The following is a 21,714-nucleotide window of genomic DNA, read 5'->3' as shown; positions in this document are numbered from 1 at the left end:
GCTGAGATACAATCTTTTTCCAGTCGCGGCTGGGTAGACAGAGGACAGACAGGGGAGGGATGGGAGGAGGAAAAGAGTGTGTTCAGTAAGGCACGTCCTGATCGGTTTGACGAACATGCGTGTAGGCTCTGATGAAAAGTAATGAGGCATCATGAACCAGAGAGGTGTGTGTGTGTGTGTCTGCATTTTAAAATGGTATGTGCATGGACCACTGAGCTCTTTATTTCTAGCCCCGTGCAGAAAGAGAAAAAAAAAAACGCCACCTCCTCGTGGCATTTAGTCTGAAAGCAGGAAGCAAAGAGTCAGGACACCAAAATAACTCACAGGAACATTAAGAGCACAGAACAGCTGGAATGGAACTAGGACTACCACATCTATCTCTGCCTCTGACAGCTCTGTGTCTCCCTCTACACCTTTCATTTGCTTGGAAAGTCAAACTCTCTGATTAGTGCGAAGTTACTAATATGTTTTCTTCCAAACATGCAGTTTGTGTGAGTTTGAAAACCTCAAGCCAGCACTGAGTGGTGTGATCTGTACACTGTTCTGGGTCTTTGCTGCTACGTCTTCTTGCTGGCTGCTTTGTCTTGTTGCGAGGAGGCGGGCACAGCGTTGGTGGCGGTGGCAGTTGTCGTCTGCGGTTCGGACCTCCTGCGTTGTGGCTCAGATGCTGCAGAGGAGCTGGGGTTTGTGTTGAGGGTGGGCTGAGCGGCTGCTGCGCCCAGCCGCTGTGCAGATGCAGGCATCTCCCTGCCCGCAGACCCTGATGTGGGCCTTTCTGGGGCGTCCTTGCAGGATGACGGTGGCTGGGCTGCGCAGTCTTTCTTCCTCGGCAAGGGGGTAAGGGACTGTGAAAGGTGGGGCGACTGAGGGGGTGGGAGCTGTTTAGAGGGAAAGGAGAGGGGGTCAGTTGGTGGGACTTCTGGGGTGCCACCTTTGGATGGTTTCTGGTCCTTTTGGCTCTTGTCTTCAGCGGTGCTAAGTTTGATGGGGCCCAGAACACTCTTAGCTACTGTTGCAAGCTGGGACACAACTTTGTCCACACCAGTCTCAGGAGCCGGAACTGGGGAGCTGGAACTGGAGCTGGAGTCAGGAGTGGACGAGGGCGACGCACTCAGACTTGCAGCAGCTGCAGCGCACAGTCTCCGATTGTCAGCCTCCTTCTTCTCCTTGGGGATGCCAGGAGAGGAGCAGGAGGTGCGGGGTGTCTCTTGGATGTCAGTGGTTTGGCAGTCTGTAGTACTGGTGGTAGTTCTGGAGTCTGTGGTATTTGTGGTGGTTTTGCAGTCGGTCGTATTTGTGGTGACCATGGTAGAGGGGATGGTGGTTCTAGGTCTGTCCAGGCTTTGGTCCTCTGCCCGGGGCTCTGATGGTGCAGTCTTCCCCCTGAGACTCTTCGAGTCTTGTGGAGGAGTTGGCTTGAGGAAAGTGTCCTTGCTGACTGAGATGAATGCACTGCCGGGGGTGGAGAAGGGAAGGGGGCCCTGAGTGGGTTTTGTGGTACCGCTAGGCCCCAGAACCTTCCTCTCTTGTTTTGCACCGTCTTCTGTGGATGAGGCCGACCTTGCGTCTTTTGCTCCCGGAGGGGAGGTGCTCTGACCGGGCTTCGTCTCTGTAACGAGGGGGAGGGTGTGCGAGGGAGTGGGCCTGCCCACCTGCGAGGGCCCTGTGTGGGTGAATGTGGCGTGAGGGGTGCAGGGGGAGAGGCAGAGGGACGGCAGTGTGCCTCCAGGGCCCGTTCTCACAGTGGTGGGCCTCAGCAGGGGAGGAGGGGTGAAGGTCGTCCCCCTGCGTCCGTCCTGACTGTCCTCTGAGCCCTCATCTGTCTCGTCCTCAGATGAATCGACCTCGTGGATGGCGTCTTGCTTCTGCAGTGACTCCCTCCGCTCGGCTCTGTCCTGCCGGATGGCGGACAGTTTGTCCTTCAGCTTGCTCTTCCCGGGGGCCAGGCCCAGAGAGCCGGACACCGAGCTGAGGGCGCCGTCCCCTTCCTGACGCCCTAACTTCCTGGATGAGGAGGAGTGTTTCTGCAGGCTGCCCTTCTCCACGCCGCGTCCTGCGGAGGACAGCAGGCCCTCGCTGGCAGACTCCTGAAGGTCAGTGAAGCAGAAGACACAGAAGTGAGCAGCTACACAGATAAGGAGGCTTCCATACTGACATACTGACATTTACTGTCTGGCAGAACAACGGAAACAGAATAATGTGTTTTTAGTTGTGTTCATGTATGGTTTAAAATGAAACACATTCATTCAGATTTTTCACCCCGGTCATGCACCCTCCCCCTTGCTATGCCTCTGCGTCCCCCAGAGTGGCTAAATTTGGGAACCCCAGCTTCAACATCATGTACATAATATCTCTAACTGCAGAGACACCGTCATTAAGAGACACTGCTATCGTCAAGCTGTTAAAACATATATATTGTTATATATATTATACCTGAAGGCTCTGCAGGCTCGGCTCTCTTTGCAGAATCTCCTTCTTAAACTCGGAATGTGAGATGTCCAGACTGTGTTTCCGGCTCCCTACAGCCGCCCCCACCGCCAGCTTCTTCTCCCCCGCTGCTGCCACCCCAGAGGGAGACGAGGGGGAGTTAGAGAGGGAGGCGGCCAGTTTCTCAGCGGACTGCACCCTCTTGAGGAGCGGAGACCGCGGGGGCTCTGCACTCTTCGGCCTGGATATCTGCCTCACCAGGGGCGGGGAGGAGTGGAGCTTCACAGGGAATGACTGACCCACCGCAGACTGTCCCAGAGCGTGGCTGGGCAGTGGGGAGGGGGAGCGCTGTGGTGAGCTGCTCTGAGGGGTGGGTGAGGGTGTGCGGGCCAGGGGGGAGAGGGGGATGTTGCCGGCAGACTTGCGTCGGGGTGAGCGGTACTGGCGCTGGAGTTTGGGGGCGAGGCCGTGCAGGGAGCTGGGCCTGATGTGGCCGGAGCTCGCCGGGGAGTTTGGGACACTGGAGCTGGGAGAACTGCTCTGAGATGAGTTTCCACCAACTGAAGAGAGGAAGTACATTAATAATATTCAAATCATATTATTGGTTGTTATCAGTGTTTGACTTTTACTGTATGTTTATCAATGTAGCACTTATTTTACCATTTATTCATAATAAAGTAATAATAACTAATAAGTGAATATGGACAAGCTTGTTGTTCAACATCAAATATCTGAAATAAGTTTGTGTAAGTATCGTGGCTGCTTTGTTTCATTGCCCTGTAAATTGAATATCTTTGGGTTATGGACTTTTGAAGGTGTTCGGGGAGCTTGCGATGGACATTTTCCACTTTTTTTTGTCACACTTGGTGGACCAACTAACTCACCTGAGTGGGCGGAGTCTGGCGTGGACCTGTAGCCCTGCGTCGGGCTCCGTGGTGACAGGTTGTGCGTGGGCGAGCCGGGGCCGCTCTCCCCGGAGGAGAGAGAGCGGTTCAGAGAGGACAAACTGCGACTGGTGTGGAGGAGAGACGCCTGCTTGGTGATCTTCCTGAACAGAGACGTCCTCTTCTTACTGCTGGAGGAAACACACGACGACTCAATGACTCCCTCCATTAACTACACACACGGTGAAGTCTGATACAACACAGGAGTGTCTCCCACCTGTCCTGTCCCTCCTTGTTCTTGGTCTTCTTGTTGCGTCTCGCCATCTTGGATTTGTGGCTCGTCTTTCGGGCAGGGCCGACCTTGATGGACGTGTTCTCAAATGGGGTGGCAGAGATGGACACTTTGGCTCCGCTCTGAGGGACATACGGACCATTAGAGATGTGTTGTCATTTGTGTTGAAGCTTCACTACTTTTGGCAGCAGTGGGAACTTTTTATGAGAGGATTTTTGTGCGTTACCAACAGATCAGGATGAATTGAAAATTAGCATTAAGTAAAAAAGAAATCTTCAATACGAGAATAAGGAAAAGAACAAAACAAGAAGATAAACCTTGGCGTGCAGTCGTCTGTTTATCAGTACAGTTCATGTCCTGAACACAAAGTAGAATTAACCATTCTTTGTGTCTATGTGTTTGCCTCTGTACCTTCAGGACGAGCTCCACCACCTCGGTGTGAACCAGACCGTGAACCGGCTCTCCGTTGACATGGGTGATCAGGTCTCCCTCCCTCAGCCCCGCCTCATGGGCCGGACCGCCCTCCTCCACATGCTGAGGACGAGCAGAGGAAAGACAGAGGAGTGAGGAAGAGAGGGAGAGGAAGAGGAAGTGCTGGATGAGATGCAGGCCGATGTATTTCAGACCGATGCTGCTGAACCTGTTGTATTGTTGTTTACTGCCATCTTCTGTCTGGAACAAGAATCCCTTTTTGCCACTATTCTTCTTCCACACTTTTCATTTCATATTAAGTTAGTTGCACCTGACATCGGAATGATTTCTCTCCTGTTAGAGACGTTTTGAATAATCTCAGTGAACGCACGTCATGGCTAAATCTGTCCTTCTATTTCTCTGGGGGACTCACCCAGACCATGTGGTGTACAGTGTAGATGTCAGAGTCTCCCATGTAAACTCGGATGGCCCTCAGGGTGAAGCCGTACTTCTTGCCCGCCCTGTGGATCACGATGGCGGGCTTGATGCTGCTCACGGCCGGCGACAGGTCTCGGCTCGGGGAGGAGTCCCGCGACGACGGGTTGGACGACAGTGAGTGGGGCGACATCGGGCTGGCCAATGGAGAGGCTCCATGGTGGTCTATGAACGGACAGATAACAGACATTTGTGGTGGTGAGGTTGGAGTCCTTTAGGCACAATCACAGACTGACCAGGATCCCACTGAACACATTATTATCCAGAGATCCTTTAATTATCTTCTGGTCTGTTTTATTCTTCTTCTCATTTTCTGCAATAAATCAACTTTATGTTGTAAAGAAAATCACCTGATCAGTACAGAACTCAGTCAACTCACTCCTCCAAAAATACATTAACTGTGATCGTGGCGCTCAGCCTGCAGCAGCAGTACCTCCACCCTCATGCTCCTAACCTCACACACTGACCTGCAGGGATCATCAGCGACAGTGTGGTGGCCGAGGCCGACTTGATGACCTTGTTGAGCGGTCTGGAGCTCGTCGTGTGTTTGTCTGCGTCTCCGGAGAGCAGCCGATGGCGAGCCCTGCGAGCCGCCAGGTCGCTGATGGCTCTTGGAGTCGATGGAGAGTCGCTGTCCGCTGCGGCTTTAGCAGCGCCATTACTGCCGCTGCCTCGGTTACCACGATCACACACGTCGCCTGAACTACCTGCTGCAGGACCAGAGGGAGGTGAGAGGAGGCTCAGATGTGCAGTCAAACATTTTCATGCAACTCGCTCAATCGTCCCTGACACAGCAGACCTGAAAGGTTTTAACTACTGATTTAAAAAGTGAAAACGACATGTGTAGCTTGTGCCTGCGACTCTGCTGTGTGTCTGTACTGACGTGTGAGCGTGGCCTTGCTCAGCTGACTGGAGGTGGAGCTCGGCGTGGTGGGAGACTCATCGAGCTTCAGCTCTCTCTCCACTGGGAGCTCTGGGATGGCGAGGGGCAGCTCGTCACACCGCGGGCCCCTCACTGCACTCGGACCCAACAGGCTGGGACTCTTACGACTTCCAGCCGCTCCTGAGGGACCAACAACACCGAGTCAGGGTTTGTGTTTCAGCTCATTATGAGCCAGTATCTGAATATCCTGTGTTTGTACCTTGGCCTCCCTCTTCCTCTGAGGAGATGGCGAAGCGTGGCATCTCAATGATGGCTGAACAGCAGCGTCTCCGCACCGTCAGCGGAGGGCTGGAGTCGCTCTCTGTGTGGGACGACTCCGAGACAGACAGGCGCTTCCGCAGGCTGGCGAGGTGAAGTTAGAGAGGAGATGAGGAACATGTACAACCAAATACTGGACCACCACTCATGTCAAAATCATACAAAATGACACAGCTCTAACACAGCTCCAGATTTAAGCTGTTCCGAATCACTGCTCAAGGTAACGTTAACTGCAGGTAACCATAGCAACAGTAGCAACAGACACTCTGTCAGCAGTGAACGGAGGAGAACAAAACCACCGAAATTAGACTAAAAATAATTAACAGTCACAAATGGCCGAGGCTGTGAAGTTTTATAGAGGTGAAGAACGTACATCTCCGGAGATCCAACCAGCCAGGATCGATCTCTGGACTTGAGGCCGCTCAGGCTGTCGATGCGATCGCCCCCCTCCTCGCTGAGGCTGCGTTTGGTGGGGGGAGGAGTCCTCTTCTCCTCGTGCAGAGACAGACGCTCCATACTGCTGTACACCTGCACACACACGGACCAGATGTCACCTCAGGCCTTCACAGCAACCTGACTCCATGTTTAGGACCACAGATTCATGGCTCCCAGCAAAGTTCTGATTGATATGATAATATTTATAGATACAATATCGAGACCATATTCAATCTATTCTTAAATATAAAAATATAAAAACCTAGAAAACACTCCTGTAAAATTGGGATTGAAATAAATCTGCATGTGGATATGAATCAGCTTCAAGATACAAACAGTGAGAGACAAACATACATGTGCCAGATTTGTTTTTTAAATAAATAATTCGGGTCATTTGAACGCATGAGATGTGTGCAGGCATCAGCGCCTACCTTGCTGAAGCGAGGTGAGCAGGAGGAGAACTGTCGAATCTCCACGTGTTCTTCGTCGTTGGTGTCGTCCTCTTCTTCTGAATCCACATGGTGGTACCGATCGGAGCGAGCTGAGAGAGACACACACAGTGATCAGGCTGCATGTTGATGACAGTGAGAACGTGGCCTGCACACTGGGAGAGATCCGGACGAAGCAGTCAGAGACGTACTGTCAAAGTAACTGGTGTCGTCCTCGGACTCCAGCTGGGGAATGAACTCGGCCTTCTGCCTCAGCAGGCTGTTCCAGTCCAGGTCTGTGAAGAACGAGTGTTGCTTCACCTCAAAGGCGCTTCCTGTGGAGATGAAGGAGAGATGGAGAAGACGGAGAGGGTGGAGAAGACAGGGGGGGTGAAAAGGGAAGGAACAAAGAGAGAGGAAACAGAGTGAGACAGATGAGAACAGACCACTCAGCCTCTACAGCATCAGCTTTGTCCAGCTTCGGGCCGAACACTTGGTGGTGGAGTCGCCTACATTTGGGAACTCTGAGTGTAAAAAACTAACGTCAGATTCAAAGAGTAACCAAAGACAGCAGAAGCTTCCCGACGGAGACCGGAGTGAACAAAGACAGACTCGAACACACAAGGGCAACTAAAACATGAGGACAAAGAGAATCAGGTTCCTGGAAAAACTTTTCAATAACTTTTACTACATTCATAAACACCTTGTCAGTGTGTGTGTGTGTGTGTGTGCGTTACCTGTGCCCAGTCTCTCCAGCGGATTCTGTCTCAGCAGTTTGGAAATGAGGTCCTGGGCCTCCTGAGGCAGAGCTTCATCCTCCTCCGGCCAGATGATCTCATCTAACACAAACACACAAACGCAGCGTGAACACACGGATCTGTGGTGTCGGAGGTTTCTTCATTAGTGAGAAAACAAATAAGAAATGATCCAATGGACACTGGTTCTCTAACTTTTGGCAGACCCACTTGGAAGCTAAAAAACATTGATCTTTCCACCTTCTCACCTTTCTGTCTAAATTACAGAAAATATCAGTGGTTGGTAACACAGGTGGGAATAACTAGTAAAGTACATTCACCCTCCTGTTGTACATTTACTTATACTTGGTCATAATACTGCTTCACACTGATTTTCATTGATTGATATTCATTCATTTTATTTATTTAACCTTTATTTAAGGTGGAAGTCTGTTGAGATATATTATGTGTTTTACAAGAGAGATCAGTGTGAGCTAGTCACATACTGTAAGAACACACATATTAACAATTATAACAATTAGTCCTCATGAAACACGTTGTGAGTGTGATGCTTGGATGCCTGATATGAAGGCAGCGTTGCTCCACTGTGGTATTGTCGCTCGCTACTCTACACCCAGACTACAGAATCGCTATAGTAGCTATAATGGTCAAACCTTCTTCCATCACTGGCTACCAGAAGCTAGTCTTACGGCACCAGAGTTTGAAATCCGTTGCCCTACACGATGCACGTTCCTGACTAACATCTTGCAGACAGACAGAAGTACAGAACACGTTCGAGGCACAAGGAGGCCCTCAATTCTTTATCACCACACTGCATCAATATGGAGAGACAGTCATAAAAGAGACATGCAGGGATCAATACAGGTTTATGATCATTGACTTGCCCTTTCATCAAAGGGAATTCAAAGGAGAAGAGAACGCAGAGGAGGAATCACAATTGATTTTATTCCTTGTTCGTCGAGCCTGAGCCTCTCTGCTGCAGAGTAACGTCTCTATCTGTCCACGTCTGCTGCTCTCTCTCCCCCTCAATCATTAAACATTTACTATAAAACACACACATACTGCAACAACACCTTCACTGGAGAACAAAATGCAATACATCTACCTTTGCCCAAGATTTTGGAAGTTCAGAAAAACTCCAGTGATTCAGATGATTAATTCTGGGTCTTGTTTTGATACTTAAGTCCGCCATGAGAGTCTGTCATGAAAACTGACCCCTCAGGTGGGTCCTGACCTGAACCTGAGTACCCGATCACACTAGAAAGTGGCACAGCAAAATTAATTTGTGGATCTTCATGAAATAGTGAGTCGTAGTGAGCTATTTTGGCTGGCAAGCTAACGGCTAACATGCTAGATTGACGGTAATGTATTTGTACCAATCGATGGTCATGACTCACTGACTGCAGGCTATTCTTTTGTGCAGCAGTTTGTACATAAGTTCCGGTGTGATCGGGCTCTGTGGTGGCTGTAAAGTGTCTGTCTGTTGTCTATCAGCACTCTTCCTCACCACTGATGACCTGACCGAACAGTTCCTCTGGTGTGTCGCCGAAGAAGGGGGCGCAGCCCACCAGGAACTCATACAGGATGACTCCCATCGCCCACCAGTCCACCGGCTTCCCGTAGCCCTGACGCAGGATCACCTCTGGGGCGATGTACTCTGGAGTGCCACACACCTGAAGAGGTCCCCAAGATATTATCAGGATCTTTATATTTTATCAAATACCCACAAATGCCAAAACAATCCTTAGAGCTGCATTTAACGAACTCACTGCCGGCTATGATTATCACTAACTTCTTTAAACAGCTGCAATTTGGCAGTTTTTAAATATTATTACATTTTATTGCAAAATAACACAAAAGCTTTTAGCACAACGTTTTGGAAAAGCTGTTCCATCACAAAGAGACGCGAGCTGCTACCTGTTTATCGAGGAACTCTCTGGTGTCTTTCTCTATGTGTCCTTCATACAGGTTTGTGGTCAAACTCATCAGACCGATCTTTGAGAGACCAAAGTCCGTCAGCTTAATGTGTCCCATGGAGGTGATGAGAAGACTGCAGGAGAGAATATGAAATACAAATAAAACTCAGCACAGTTCTACTTTCTGACAGTGGGTGTGAAAACTTTCCAAATATTATTTTTAAACCTCTTTTTTGAATAAAGATCACCCAAAACATATATTAGGAAACATACGGTGAACATTTGTGTACGAAACAATGAGACATCTCATTTTATTCTATGGTGAATATAAAATAATGGTATGCATTTAAGTGGAAATAAGCAGGTGAAGAAGAAATATGACGGTGTGTGTCTTACTTGTCAGGTTTGAGGTCTCTGTGTACGATGCCATAATTGTGAAGATACTCTAAAGCGAGGACGGTCTCCGCAAAGTACATACGAGCCATATCGACGGGCAAAGCTCCGATGTTCTTCAGCAGCGTGGCGCAGTCTCCACCTGCAGAGGACAGTCACAACGTTAAACACATCTACGACCAACAATCACACACTACAACTGTAAAATAATCACCTTACCCTCTACGTACTCCATCACCATGCAGAGGTGCCTCCTGGTCTCGAAAGAACAGAACATGGAGACAACAAACGGGTTCTCAGCAAACGTCAGGATGTCTCGCTCCACGAAGGCCTGTTGGATCTGGTTCCTCAGGATCAGGTTCTGCTTGTTGATCTTCTTCATGGCGAAACGCTGCCGGGTCTCTTTGTGACGCACCAGAAACACAGCACTACACCGGAGAAGAGAGACAGTCAGAGGTTTCAGTCGTAACGATTAGAAAGACTGTTCACGCATTAATATTAGGCCATCAAAGAAGTACACCTTCAGCTGTCTTACCCGTAGGCTCCGTTACTGATGAGCTTGATGTTTTCAAAGTCTTCCTCTCGAGGTGTTTTGGTTTTAGTCTGCGGTGGAGCTGCTGGGACTGCGGTGCCTCGGCTCTGAAACACACATCCAGAGAGAAAGTATATATATATAGATATATATATCCAATATCATCGGTGCACTAACCGAGGCTCGCCTTTTTGGATTATTCACATTTAAAAAAAGTAGACAGGAAAAGGAAACAAACTTATATTATAGATGAGAAGCTATTTGAAATGAACTATGAACTTAACATCATTTCCTTTAGCAGACAGAGTTTTATAAGGTTTGTGCTGTCAGACATAACGATGATAATAATAATGATGAGAGTTACAGGATTATGTACTCACATCCACTGAGTCATCAGTCTCTGGGGTTTCTGGGTTCCCGCTGTCATAACTGCTCAGCTGGGCCATTTCTACAGAGACACAAGTACCAGTTTCCCACTGAGCCAGAAGAAAATAAAGTGACAAGGAAAACACGCACGCTAAGTCAAATATAATCTAATAAAATGTTGATTCGGAGATGGAGTTACCCTCCAGGGGGTCCCTGGTGAGGCCCAGCTGGCTGATGATGTATCGGGGGATGTCGGACTTGATGCCCTGGCCCTCCTTGGCATGGCCCTCTGCTGCTTCCAACAAATGGTAGAACTCCTCAGGATCAAACTCCTGCAGGGAGGGAGGCAGGAGGGAGGAGGGAAGGAAGGAGTGAAGGAGGGAAGGAGTGAAGAGAGAGTGGAGAGGAGGAGGAACACAGGGAAAAAAAGAAAGGCAAAGATTTAAGTTTGTAAAATGGCCGACCCAAACACTAACAATGATAAATATTAACATTAAAATGTATTAATGTCAGTTTTGCATCATTTTATCAAAATAAAATGAAATATGTCTCCTGACAGGCTGCAGGAGCTGAATGGTCTGACTGCAGCCTGTCTGTCAACCCTGAGACAGAAGACAACAACCACCACCTCACTGGTTGTGATACATGAAGACTGCAAACAATAACAACAATAAAACGGCCCTCTGATTGGACAATAAACTCTGTCCTCTCCGACAACAGCAGAGTGAGGAGAGACGACTGGACAGACAACACTATGAGAGGAGGATGGAGACGCTCACACCACCCAATATAACTCCTGTGTCCTCTGACAAAGACATCTACTGCTGCTACACCCTGGCAACACACACACACACACACACACACACACACAGCATGTACAGTATACATGTAAACACCCCCCCTCTTCTATCTGTGTGCTTCCATTTGTAAAAACCCATCCTGTACGGTGTCACAGCTTCAGCTGCATGTGATTAGTCAAAACTACCGATGTGAGCACCGGGGCTGCCTCCCCTCCTCCCCTCCTCTCCTCCCTCCCCTCCTCACCCTCCACTGCCCCTCCACTTATCCCTCTGTCTTTATATATTCTCCACTCTCTCCCTCCTCGTCTCCTTTCTGAGCTCACTCCAGGTTGGATTCACCTGTTCGACCCCAGATGTGCACCATCTCAAACTGATGGAGCTCTGTGTGGAGGGTGGAGAAAGTGCCTCTACAACTCACATATGCCAGCTGAGAGGTGTTAGTGTGTGTGTGTGTGTGTGTGTACATTAGGCTGATTTAAAATTCTCAGAGGAAGTCCATAAATGAATTGCTGTGGTTGAATCATTTCACACCAGGGAGCAGGAAGCTCTAAATTGTTTATTAACCATGCATGGAGTCGAGCTGTACAATATGAAACAGCTATTCCAGTTAATACCGGTCATATTTTTCACAGCACTCTCTCAAACAGACTAATTTACACCTCTGTGCAGCAGTGTGATTAACATGCAAAGACGACTCTGAGCAGCCGTGGAGGGTAACCAATCAGGACGCGGCTGATTAAAACGTTTCAGAACACAGAAAGTTTCAACACTAAACTTATGAAACATGATCAAAACTTTAACAGGAATGTCTAACATACGGCTTATTGGATTGTTTTTTGTGTGCCTCTTTGTTTTCTTGTCCTTTCGATGTTCGGCCTGTTGCTTTAAAGTATTAATGGTCATCTCGGCTTTCATGTGCTGCTTTCATTTGAACTACTTTATACTGTAGTTTGATCTATAACAATGATCATGTTTCATAAGCTGATTAAATGCTTTGTGTATTATCACCTCAGATAAATGTAGTGCAGTAGAAAGAACAATACTTCCCTCTGAAAAGGAGCGGAGTAGGTTTATAAAGTGTACTGATTTAGCGCTGCAGTCCTTTAACATCCTGCAGCAGAGATGAGCAGCAGGCTGCAGAGGGCTGGTAAACTCACTGCTTTCTAACTTTTCCATTTTCAAACTTCTTAAGCCCCGACAGACGCCGACTCGAGTGACATCACTTCAGGACATTTATCAGACTTCGCAGCTAAAGGCAGGAGGGCCCCCCAACACCTGGAGACAGGCTTTGAGTCCTCAAGTACACTACTTGAGTAAAATACAGGACTTTCAGTGTTTCTCTCACCAGACACTCCAGCAGACGCGCTGGCCGGGCGATGATGATCATCAGCTTCTTGACGAGTTGTGTGACGAAGGTCACCTCCACACTCTCTGAGCGCTCATGAGCCTGGACACACAAAAAGGCATCAAAACAACAGGTAGAAGGTTAGCGGTTAGCTTAGCAGCATGAGAGGAAACATTATACCTTCAATCTCAATGTTTATTTTCACGTTTCTTTAGAGAGAAGATTTTAACTCAACACAAAAACCATAAATTAGGTGTTAATGCATCTACGTGCTGTCTGGGAGATGACTGATCCCTCATAATAGTGTCTATTCATTATCTTTAATCATGATTTTAATAATTCATCATGAGTTCTTCTTTGACCTTGAAGCTGTGCAGAGAACATCTCTTGTATTGCGTTTGTCCTTCACAAACATGGCAGAACGAGCAGTTTGAGGACAAACGGACGGTGGAGTCCTTCCCACAGTGACACCTGAGAGGTAATCTAAATCAGAACGGCCTCCGCCTCGCTCCCCCCGATATCCACCGTGAAATGTCTGCCAGCGTGGAGACAGAGCAATTTACCCAGCAATCCACTGTAAGTGACTGGAAACGCATCTGGAGCAAACACTGATCCCCGGAAAGAAATGGGGTGGACGTGAAGTGTGTGTGTGTGTCTGTGTGTGTATGTGTGCGTGTGTGTGTGTGTGTGTGTGTGTGTGTGTGTGTGGGGGGGGGGGGGGGGGGGTTTGGGTGCAAAGTGGAAGCTATAACAATTACAAACCACCCACTGTAAAACATGTTTCATTCTCAGGGGGGTAATGTGTGTGTGTGTGTGTGTATTTATGATTGCAGCATGTATGTATGTATAATGTATGTAATGTGTGTACTGTATGTGTGTGTCAGACAGGCTAACTGAGAGGAGGCGGTGGTTCATAAACAAAGCTGGGCAGCTCATTGCTGTTAGTCTAACAGAGCCGTGCTGACAGACGCAGGAGGCCCGGGGGCCCGAGGCCCCAACCCCCCCTGAATTATTTATAACTGTAATGAAACCTGGGGGGGGGGGGGGGGGTGTCTATGTGCTGCATGTGCACACTAAATATGTATTAGGGTGTGTATATGTAAGTGTGAAGGAGACTGACTGTGTGTGTGTGTGTGTGTGTACAGGCCAGTGATCGGTGAGTAATGGACAGCTAAGGGACGAACTCCCACTGTGCAGCGGCTAATTAACCAATCACAGTGTGTGTGTGTGTGTGTGTGTGTGTGTGTGTGTGTGTGTGTGTGTGTGTGTGAGAGAGACAGACTGTATATTCACTCTGCATGTCTAATGTGAAAGAGGTTCCCTGGTGGCGACAGTATAGAAAGTGTGCGTCAACAGCTCGTATGCATGTGTGTACTGTACGATATCATCTGTAGATCTTAGTTTATTGTAACGACATAAATATTGTTCAGAAAAAAGCTTTACCTGCATTGTTTGGACAAAATAAAATCTGTAAATGAAGGATAAACGTTTACATAAAGAATGATTTTATCAAATTCATCCAAAATAATTCAATGCTCATAAGCAAAACAGAAATGATTAAATTTGATCTTCATTGTAGTTCAGTTTAATTATTATTAATAAGTTATTGTTTTCCTCTCATAAACTTGAATTTGTGTTGTTGCTTTTAGTTATTATTGGTATAAACATAACATCCAAGGAAGTTCACATTAAAAAGCAACAATTAGTATTTTTCTTAGTTATGTTTATTTTTACCTGTAAAATGTCCCTCAGTAACTCTCATGTATTGATGCTGGCCTGAAATAACCAGCATGGGTTGGGCTTTAATCAGAAGCTATCAAGTGGCCCAACAATGAAAAAGTGAAGGCAGACAAAAAGCTTTTTATTATTTCCACTCTAACCGCCTTACATTTGGACAACAAAGGCCACTGTGTAGTTTTATGGGTTTCATACTCAGTAGGAAATAACTTTCATAAGATATATCAACTGTAGAAGATGAGTATTTTTGATGATTTAAAAATAAATAACATCAATATTTTTTCTTGTCATTTAATTGTGTCATAGTTAAAAATGTATATAGTGAGTAAAATGATGGTTGTGTCCATGTGTCCTGTACTGACAATGATTCAACAGGAAGCAGTTTTCTCATTGGACCGGCAGAATAAAATATTGGTTTATGGTAGTGACCTCCGCTCAAAGGTGAAAACATCTGCACTCGTTATTTCACGAGTGTGAACAGGTTAAAGACCATGTGTCTGTTGCAGGCAGGGACGCAGGTGACGTCACCTATTGTATGTTGAGCCTGTTAGGGAGGCAGCAGGTGATGTTTCCAGCAGGTGAGTCCAGCTGAAAGCCAATTAAAGGCAGATGTTTGCAGCTGTATCTGAGCCCTGATAAACACGTTGAGGGTTCGATCTGACGGATCACCAGAGCTGAGTTAGCACTCTGCCTTCCCCTCTGCCCTGAGGTGACCTACAGGGGTCTAACGGGGTCTCCCAGGGGTTCCAGCAGAGGATGGCCTGGATGCAGGTTGCCATGGTGACCGCCAGGCAGGTCACTAAGGCCCCGTGACAGGGATGGATGAGGGAGAGAAAGAGAGGACGAGCAGCGGTGGAAAGAAAGAGACGAAGACGAGAGGGGTAAAGGTGGAGGAGAGATAAAAGGCAAGACCAGGAGCAGAGGAGGAGAGGTGAGTCGCCCCCCCCGCGAGCTCTGTAATGGGGTCACGACACGAGGAGAGAAAGAACGCATGGATGAATAAAGGAATGGATAAGCAAGGAGGACAAAGGCAAAGGACTGAGACATGTCAAGACCAGAAGGAGTGGACCGATGAAAACCACGTTTGAACAGAGGACGGACGGTTTTACAGAAGACACACCTGATATTAAATATAAATACGTGTGAACTGATGGAGGACGAGTGGAACCGGTGTGACGAAGGCCCAATTTGTCAAATGAAGAGAGCCGACGAAACAGCCTTTCAGTTTGTGTTTCTTTGTAGAATTACAGTTAAAGGGTCAGTTCACCCAAATCATTGACACTGTTTCTAGAAAGACAAGCTGCTGTTGAGTTCTTCAAATGACATTTCTCAATGCTTCAACAGCCCAAAATAAAGTCCTTCCACTTCCACTGAGTTAGGGGAAACTGAATATATGTGACAATATCTACAGTCAGATGAGCTAAAATCCTGTTTGTACCATTTAGGTACAGATACAGATTTGTTTACCTTGTTTTCTTTTTTTAACGTATGTAATTAACTGGATTACAGCCAAAAAACAGACACATGTGGTTATTTGTTTCTATAAATTGTTGCTCAATTTAATATTCAGAAAATGTACCACATCACATTTATTAATCATGATACAGTATAAAGCTACATATATCATAATAAATTAGAATATATAACAGATATCCATATTCCCATCGCTGCATGACATCAACAGTGTCTTCATGGTTACAAGTGGAAAGTGAGCATATTTGTGATTTAGGAGAACTGACTCTTTAAACTGAACACCACCAGCATATAAGACCAGTTCAGATCACTGCACAGATACTGAAGGGTTTCCTGACACTACAGGAAAACTGGGCTGACGACTAAAACACACAACAGTCCTCAAAGTTAGATGTTACTCAACTAAACTCACGCAGCAAAGCAGTGAAGGCAGCACTCATCAGTCCTTCATGTCCGAAGAGGAAAATCTAATTATGGGCTTCTGTTCAAGTTATAGAACATCCGAAGGCACCAAATGAAACATACATTTGTATACAAGACAAGTACAGAACAAGTTTCAAGTATTCTAAGAAGCATATTATCCCTTTACTGCTTAATTAAGAAGTGATCCAAAAGAATCTTTCAAACTACAACAGATCACTCTGTCATACCAACAGTAAAAATGGCCTAATGACTCATTAAAAAGTCTGAATTATTAACAAGCTACAGAAAAGAACACCCACAGCAGCTGACTGATCACAAGAGGATTTAATAATCAATGTGTTGTCATCGACCTCTGGAATAAGCTCAACTGTTTTCTTTGGATATATTTCAAAACAAGCTGCACCAACCTGCTGTTTTTCTAAATTACAATGAAATAAAATAAGAATCGAGAATTAAGAATCAGGGACTCTCTGTGTATTTCACACAGTTACATCCAACTGAAAACAAGCAGCTCCGTATGAAACCACCTGAAGCAGAACCAAACCAAAGTTAGAGAGAGTCGATAACAACGTGTTTGGATCTGCCGCAGGCTCCTCGTCCGTCAGCGGGCGTCAGTGTGCCAATAAAGCTTGACCGAATCAAACTGAAATTGACTCAACTGTAAAGTCTGCGTCCGCCACCTCCTCCTCCTCCCAGCTGTGAGTGAACACCTTCCACTCGCTCCTCCTCATCACCTCCTCCAGCACCTCCTCCTCCTCCTCCAGCCTCCTCTGCCACGAGATGCGAGACATGTTTTCCACCAAAAAAACAAAAACGAGGAATTTCCATAAACAACGCGGGCAGGGAGGCCGTGTTCACACCTCCGTCCACCTGCTCACGGCCTCATCCCCATCCTCTCCTCTGTAGGTCTGCTCCACCTGCTGCCGCACTTGGCCACTCGCCAAAAAAACATCCTAACGCCGCCTAATTGGTGATGTCATCATCCAGCCCGCATTGCAGCTTTCGCCGTCTCAGGCTTCTCCAGATGTGTTCAAGTCCAGTTCCTCACACCCTCCAAAAGCATTCGAACAGGCTTCGTGCATCCACCTCCCCTCTGCGAGCCCGCCGGCCAATGAGAACCGGAGGAATCCCCTTCAATCCCCGCCCATCCCAAAACCCTCTGACTGCACCTCCTTCACCCCTCCTGTTCGTCTGGGAGAGTCATCTGTCAGCCCCCGGTGACTGCTGGAGTGTGAAATTAAAATCGGGGAGGCTGTGTGTGTGCGTGCTCGCCTGCATATATGTGTCTATGATTGAGAGATAGTTTGTGTGTGTGTGTGTGTGTCCCAGTAGAACAGAAGGTCAATAAAAGGCCTGTGGGAGCCATAATGTCGCCCCCCCCAGGCACCGGAAAACTGAGCTAATAGAGATGTCACCACTGCCACACATGTAACTATATTTCTACATTCACACGCGTAGAAATACATGTAGAAATACGCAGAAATACGCAAAAAACGCCCGGAACGGTCTCATCATGCCAGGTCAGCTAATCCCAGTTGTTTGTCAATAACAAACAGGAAGTGTGTGTGTGAAGGAATGCGTGACAGCTGAGGGGACTTTCATGGGTTTGAACTGGACCACCGTGTCCGTATGACATCACACGGCGCTGACAGCTGTAACCGTGTGATGAGTGGCCGAAGGAGCGCGTCACGCCGTGAGTGGTTCCAAGGTAACCCGAGCGTGACTGGGGGGGGGGGGGGGGGGTGCCGAAGTCATGATGTCTTCATCAAAGTCCGGACAATATAAAAAGGTGTGAGGGAGCTATGGTCTATAATGTTTAGTACTGTAGCTGTTCCATATAAAGCAAAGTAAGTATTGATTTATTATTGAAAGCTCTTCTTCATGTTTGTTGAATTGTTTGTTGAATTGTTCTCCTTGCAGCGACTAAAAGAGCTTCTATTAGCTGCAGTTTAATTAATAAAATCAATTGGAAGTTTAACAATTAAAGCACACCAGTTTCCAGGAACCTGCCAATAAATGACAGAGAATTAGGAAAACTGTGGCAGCCGTCTAAATTTGCTCCCATAATGCACTGCTGTGACTTTGATAGATGTTAAATTAGTATTTCAATTAATGTTTTAAACGTTTGCCCACCAATATTATTATTTCTAAGCACAATCAGGTTGCAAGTTTACATCTTACAGACAGGAAAAGTGTTTCATAATCTTACATGAGAGATGATTTGGAGATGAAAGATGCTTTTTGCAGGGCAGTGAATGACTTACATCTTGCAGCAGCTTCTCCAGGTTCTCCTGGAGCTCGTAGAAGTAGCGGGAGGTGATGAGGCCCTCTCTGCTTTTCTCCAGGCAGTCTCTGGACAGCTCTATCAGCTGATGGTGGATGAAGCTCAGGACCCCGTCGGCCAGCGGGCAGACCTTATCCGGGGCCGAGGAGGAGAGCAGCTCAGCCAGACGCTCCTCCATTTGAGCTGTCGCCTGAGGGGAGGGGGGGGGGGCAATTATAGGGGGGAGAGGGATGAGTCACAGAATAGGTACACTCATACCAGACACATGGAGAGACATACGTGACCAAAAACTGCATGTGCACAGGATAATATCATACATTAGTAAATCCCTTCACACTGAAAAATGAATTATTCGTCTGCATGAGGGCCTGTAAGCGTGAGATAATACAGGATACAATCAGCATCCTGATGGTCTCTAGCATTCATAACACCATATTCACATATTAATATTAATAATATTCATAATAACTGGACACAAACATAAAAGTCTGAGAACCTCTGAACAGACCAGGACTAGCGTCTTCCTTCTTTGACCACTGTCATATTTTCTAAAGGAAATAAAATATGTTTGTGTTCACATGTTGTTACTGTGAGCGGAACTTCCTGCAGTTTCTTTACAGGAGAATCCCTCGAGCGAGGAGAACGGCTTCAGCCTTTTGTTCAGCAGCTGCAGGAAGTGTGAACCATCAGGAGCTGAATCTTTTCTCGTGGTCGGATCTACGCACAGTCGAGGTGCACCTGTGACTGCGCGTCTGAATTCATTCTGCACAGGAAGCGTGTCTGCAGTACAAACCTTGGGGAACCTCTCCTTGTACACGTGGTTCATCATCACGATCTCGTGGTCGAAGGAGATAGGCGAGCGGCCGGGGCTGAAACAAAACACAAATACAGACGAGTCGGGTCACGGAAGCCTTCACGATGCCAGTGTGTTCATCTTCATCGCTTGTTGTGATACGAAGATGAAGCAGCTTTATATCAGTCTTTACGTTCTGTCTTATATAATTCATGTAATACAGATGCTTCTAGGTCAAATAAAAATGTGTTACTGTATTATTATATTGAGTGTTGATGCCCTAGAAATGTTAAAATATGAACACATTGTGTACTTTGAGCACCTCTGTCCATCCAGCTTGTTACCTTCGCTGTGTATGAGTCTCGTGTCTTTACTGCTTAATGTTGAATAAAAGTTACTTTGAAAGAAAACACAAGAATCACAGCACAGCAGATGTTAGCTTCACTTTGTGTTTCTCATGTATTACTAAGACAGAGCAAAGCTTTTTTTTACTGAAGGATAAATCCAGGACAATCTTTCAAACATCCATCAGGTCTCACAGCTTTGTTGAGGGTATTTCCAGAATCCAACCATCTGGATGATATTTATCTCCTTGATAGATCTCCTCGTCAAAAAGGTCATTTAACAGCCTTTTTGGTTTTAGAAATATTGCCATGGATCTATCCTTTGTGTACCCTCTGTAAAGACTATACATGAGGAGCACAAACTGGGACTGTTTCCCTCCACACATCGAGGTTTAGAGAAGCACTACGATCCAAACTGCAGGACTGTTCTGGAGGGAGTGCTGCCTGTTCCTGAGCTGCAGAAACACAACTGACCAGACTGGATGTGACAGACGGGAGACTGGTCGGGTCACCGGAGCACAGAGGGAGTAAGAGCAGGATGGCGGTCACACACACTAACAGGACCTTGGGGTCTTCATCATATGTGTGTCGTCCGCGGTGTAAACTGGGGACCACGACAACCTCTGGACCCGCGTGGCTGCACACAGAGGCCGGCACAAAGGTGACGCCTCTGGGGACCGGCACACCAGCAGACTGCATGCGTGTGTTCCTGCATGTGTGTGTGTGTGTGTGTGTGTAGCTGTCAGTGATAAACCAAGCTGTCCGCAACTCCACTGCCTCACTGCAGCGAGCGTCCGTCAGTTCTCAGGGGGGGTTTCATGACCTGACAGACTGACAGTGATGTCTCCTTCAGTCCATACCAGCTCCAACAGAATATCAATCCATCCGTCTTTCACTCAGTGGACTCCATTTTCTCTCTATTTCCCTCCTCCTGGGACTCCTGCTTTTTTATTCTATCATACAGCAGCCCCCCCCCCCAACCTTTCTCTACAATGAGACAAAATAGCGACAGCAGCAATATCCTTGACCTTTTCTATATCTCACTTTCCAGAGAATAGGGGATGACGACAGGTGACAGGCAGTGTGTGTGTGTGTGTGTGTGTGTGTGTGTACGCATGTCATGGGAGAGAAATTTCATTTCAAGGAATATTTGATTTTGTTAGCCTGCTGCATTATTCAATCCATCCATTTATGACTGTAAACATTTCCTTCTAAATATTGTAATTTCAGTGTTTGGTACACATGAAAATAATCTCCATGTTAATGAATCATTTAGTCATTTTGTGCTAAAATCTTGTTTTCATTTAAAAACAAATCTGTCAGCTTGTTTTTAGAGTTTTAAGAATCAAAATGATGATATTAACTCTAAGATGTTGATATTCGTATTTAGAAAATGACTAAAACAAAGGAAACTGTACAGAGAGTTCATCTCACCTCAATTTACACATTTTCTTCTTGTTTTAAGGAACCAAATAACCCACAAACTGTTCATAACTTTCTCTTTCCTCACTGATAAATATATTTACTTGATAAAGGACTAAGACCTGGCTAACAGAGTCAGAACAGTGTGAAAAAAATTTAATAGAATATACAATATAGAAGAATTAATCAAACTAAATAAAATGAAATAAATAATGAAATAAAATAAAACATTTTTTTAAACAAAAAGTATTTAAAACATTCTTACAGAGACTGGACGTTACAAACAGAGAGGAAGGAAGGTGAGGTAGAGGTATGAATTTGGGGCTCCAGATGTCTTTGTTAGTATGAGTCATCGGTACACACACACACACACACAAACATACAAGTACACACACACACACACACGTGGCCTGTGCGATGAGGTAATGCTTTAAGTCATCCATCGGCAGCTCAGAGTCCAATTACCAGCTTAATAGGAATGAGAGCAGCCTGAATGTGACATATGAGCTAAACGTCATGGAGGCTGTTTATCATCACGCCAACGCATACAGTGATAGG

The 21,714-nt window shown here is 46.6% G+C and overlaps 1 protein-coding gene across 1 annotated transcript in view; it reads right to left on the bottom strand.

Annotated features, from left to right (window-relative positions):
* Positions 1-557: 557 nt before the first annotated feature.
* The window catches only part of mast2 (microtubule associated serine/threonine kinase 2), a 106,838-nt gene continuing 85,681 nt past the window's right edge, over positions 558-21,714 (bottom strand). The window contains exons 12-34 of the mRNA XM_070908850.1: positions 19,391-19,466; positions 18,578-18,787; positions 12,681-12,782; positions 10,735-10,867; positions 10,550-10,617; positions 10,173-10,276; positions 9,857-10,065; positions 9,641-9,779; positions 9,246-9,378; positions 8,836-9,001; positions 7,311-7,412; positions 6,786-6,908; positions 6,577-6,686; positions 6,084-6,238; positions 5,652-5,794; positions 5,393-5,572; positions 4,977-5,219; positions 4,448-4,674; positions 4,015-4,137; positions 3,589-3,725; positions 3,312-3,502; positions 2,434-2,987; positions 558-2,087 (exon numbers count right to left, since the gene is read on the bottom strand). Of these exons, the coding sequence (XP_070764951.1) occupies positions 558-2,087; positions 2,434-2,987; positions 3,312-3,502; positions 3,589-3,725; positions 4,015-4,137; positions 4,448-4,674; positions 4,977-5,219; positions 5,393-5,572; positions 5,652-5,794; positions 6,084-6,238; positions 6,577-6,686; positions 6,786-6,908; positions 7,311-7,412; positions 8,836-9,001; positions 9,246-9,378; positions 9,641-9,779; positions 9,857-10,065; positions 10,173-10,276; positions 10,550-10,617; positions 10,735-10,867; positions 12,681-12,782; positions 18,578-18,787; positions 19,391-19,466 (5,158 nt within the window). The remainder of the gene's footprint in view (positions 2,088-2,433; positions 2,988-3,311; positions 3,503-3,588; positions 3,726-4,014; positions 4,138-4,447; positions 4,675-4,976; positions 5,220-5,392; positions 5,573-5,651; positions 5,795-6,083; positions 6,239-6,576; positions 6,687-6,785; positions 6,909-7,310; positions 7,413-8,835; positions 9,002-9,245; positions 9,379-9,640; positions 9,780-9,856; positions 10,066-10,172; positions 10,277-10,549; positions 10,618-10,734; positions 10,868-12,680; positions 12,783-18,577; positions 18,788-19,390; positions 19,467-21,714) is intronic.

The sequence above is a fragment of the Enoplosus armatus genome, chromosome 7 (genome assembly GCF_043641665.1).
Source record: "Enoplosus armatus isolate fEnoArm2 chromosome 7, fEnoArm2.hap1, whole genome shotgun sequence".
Taxonomy (NCBI): Eukaryota; Metazoa; Chordata; class Actinopteri; order Centrarchiformes; family Enoplosidae; genus Enoplosus; species Enoplosus armatus.
The sequence above is the reverse complement of the archived record's forward strand: the minus strand, read 5'-3'. Positions and strand labels throughout refer to the sequence as shown.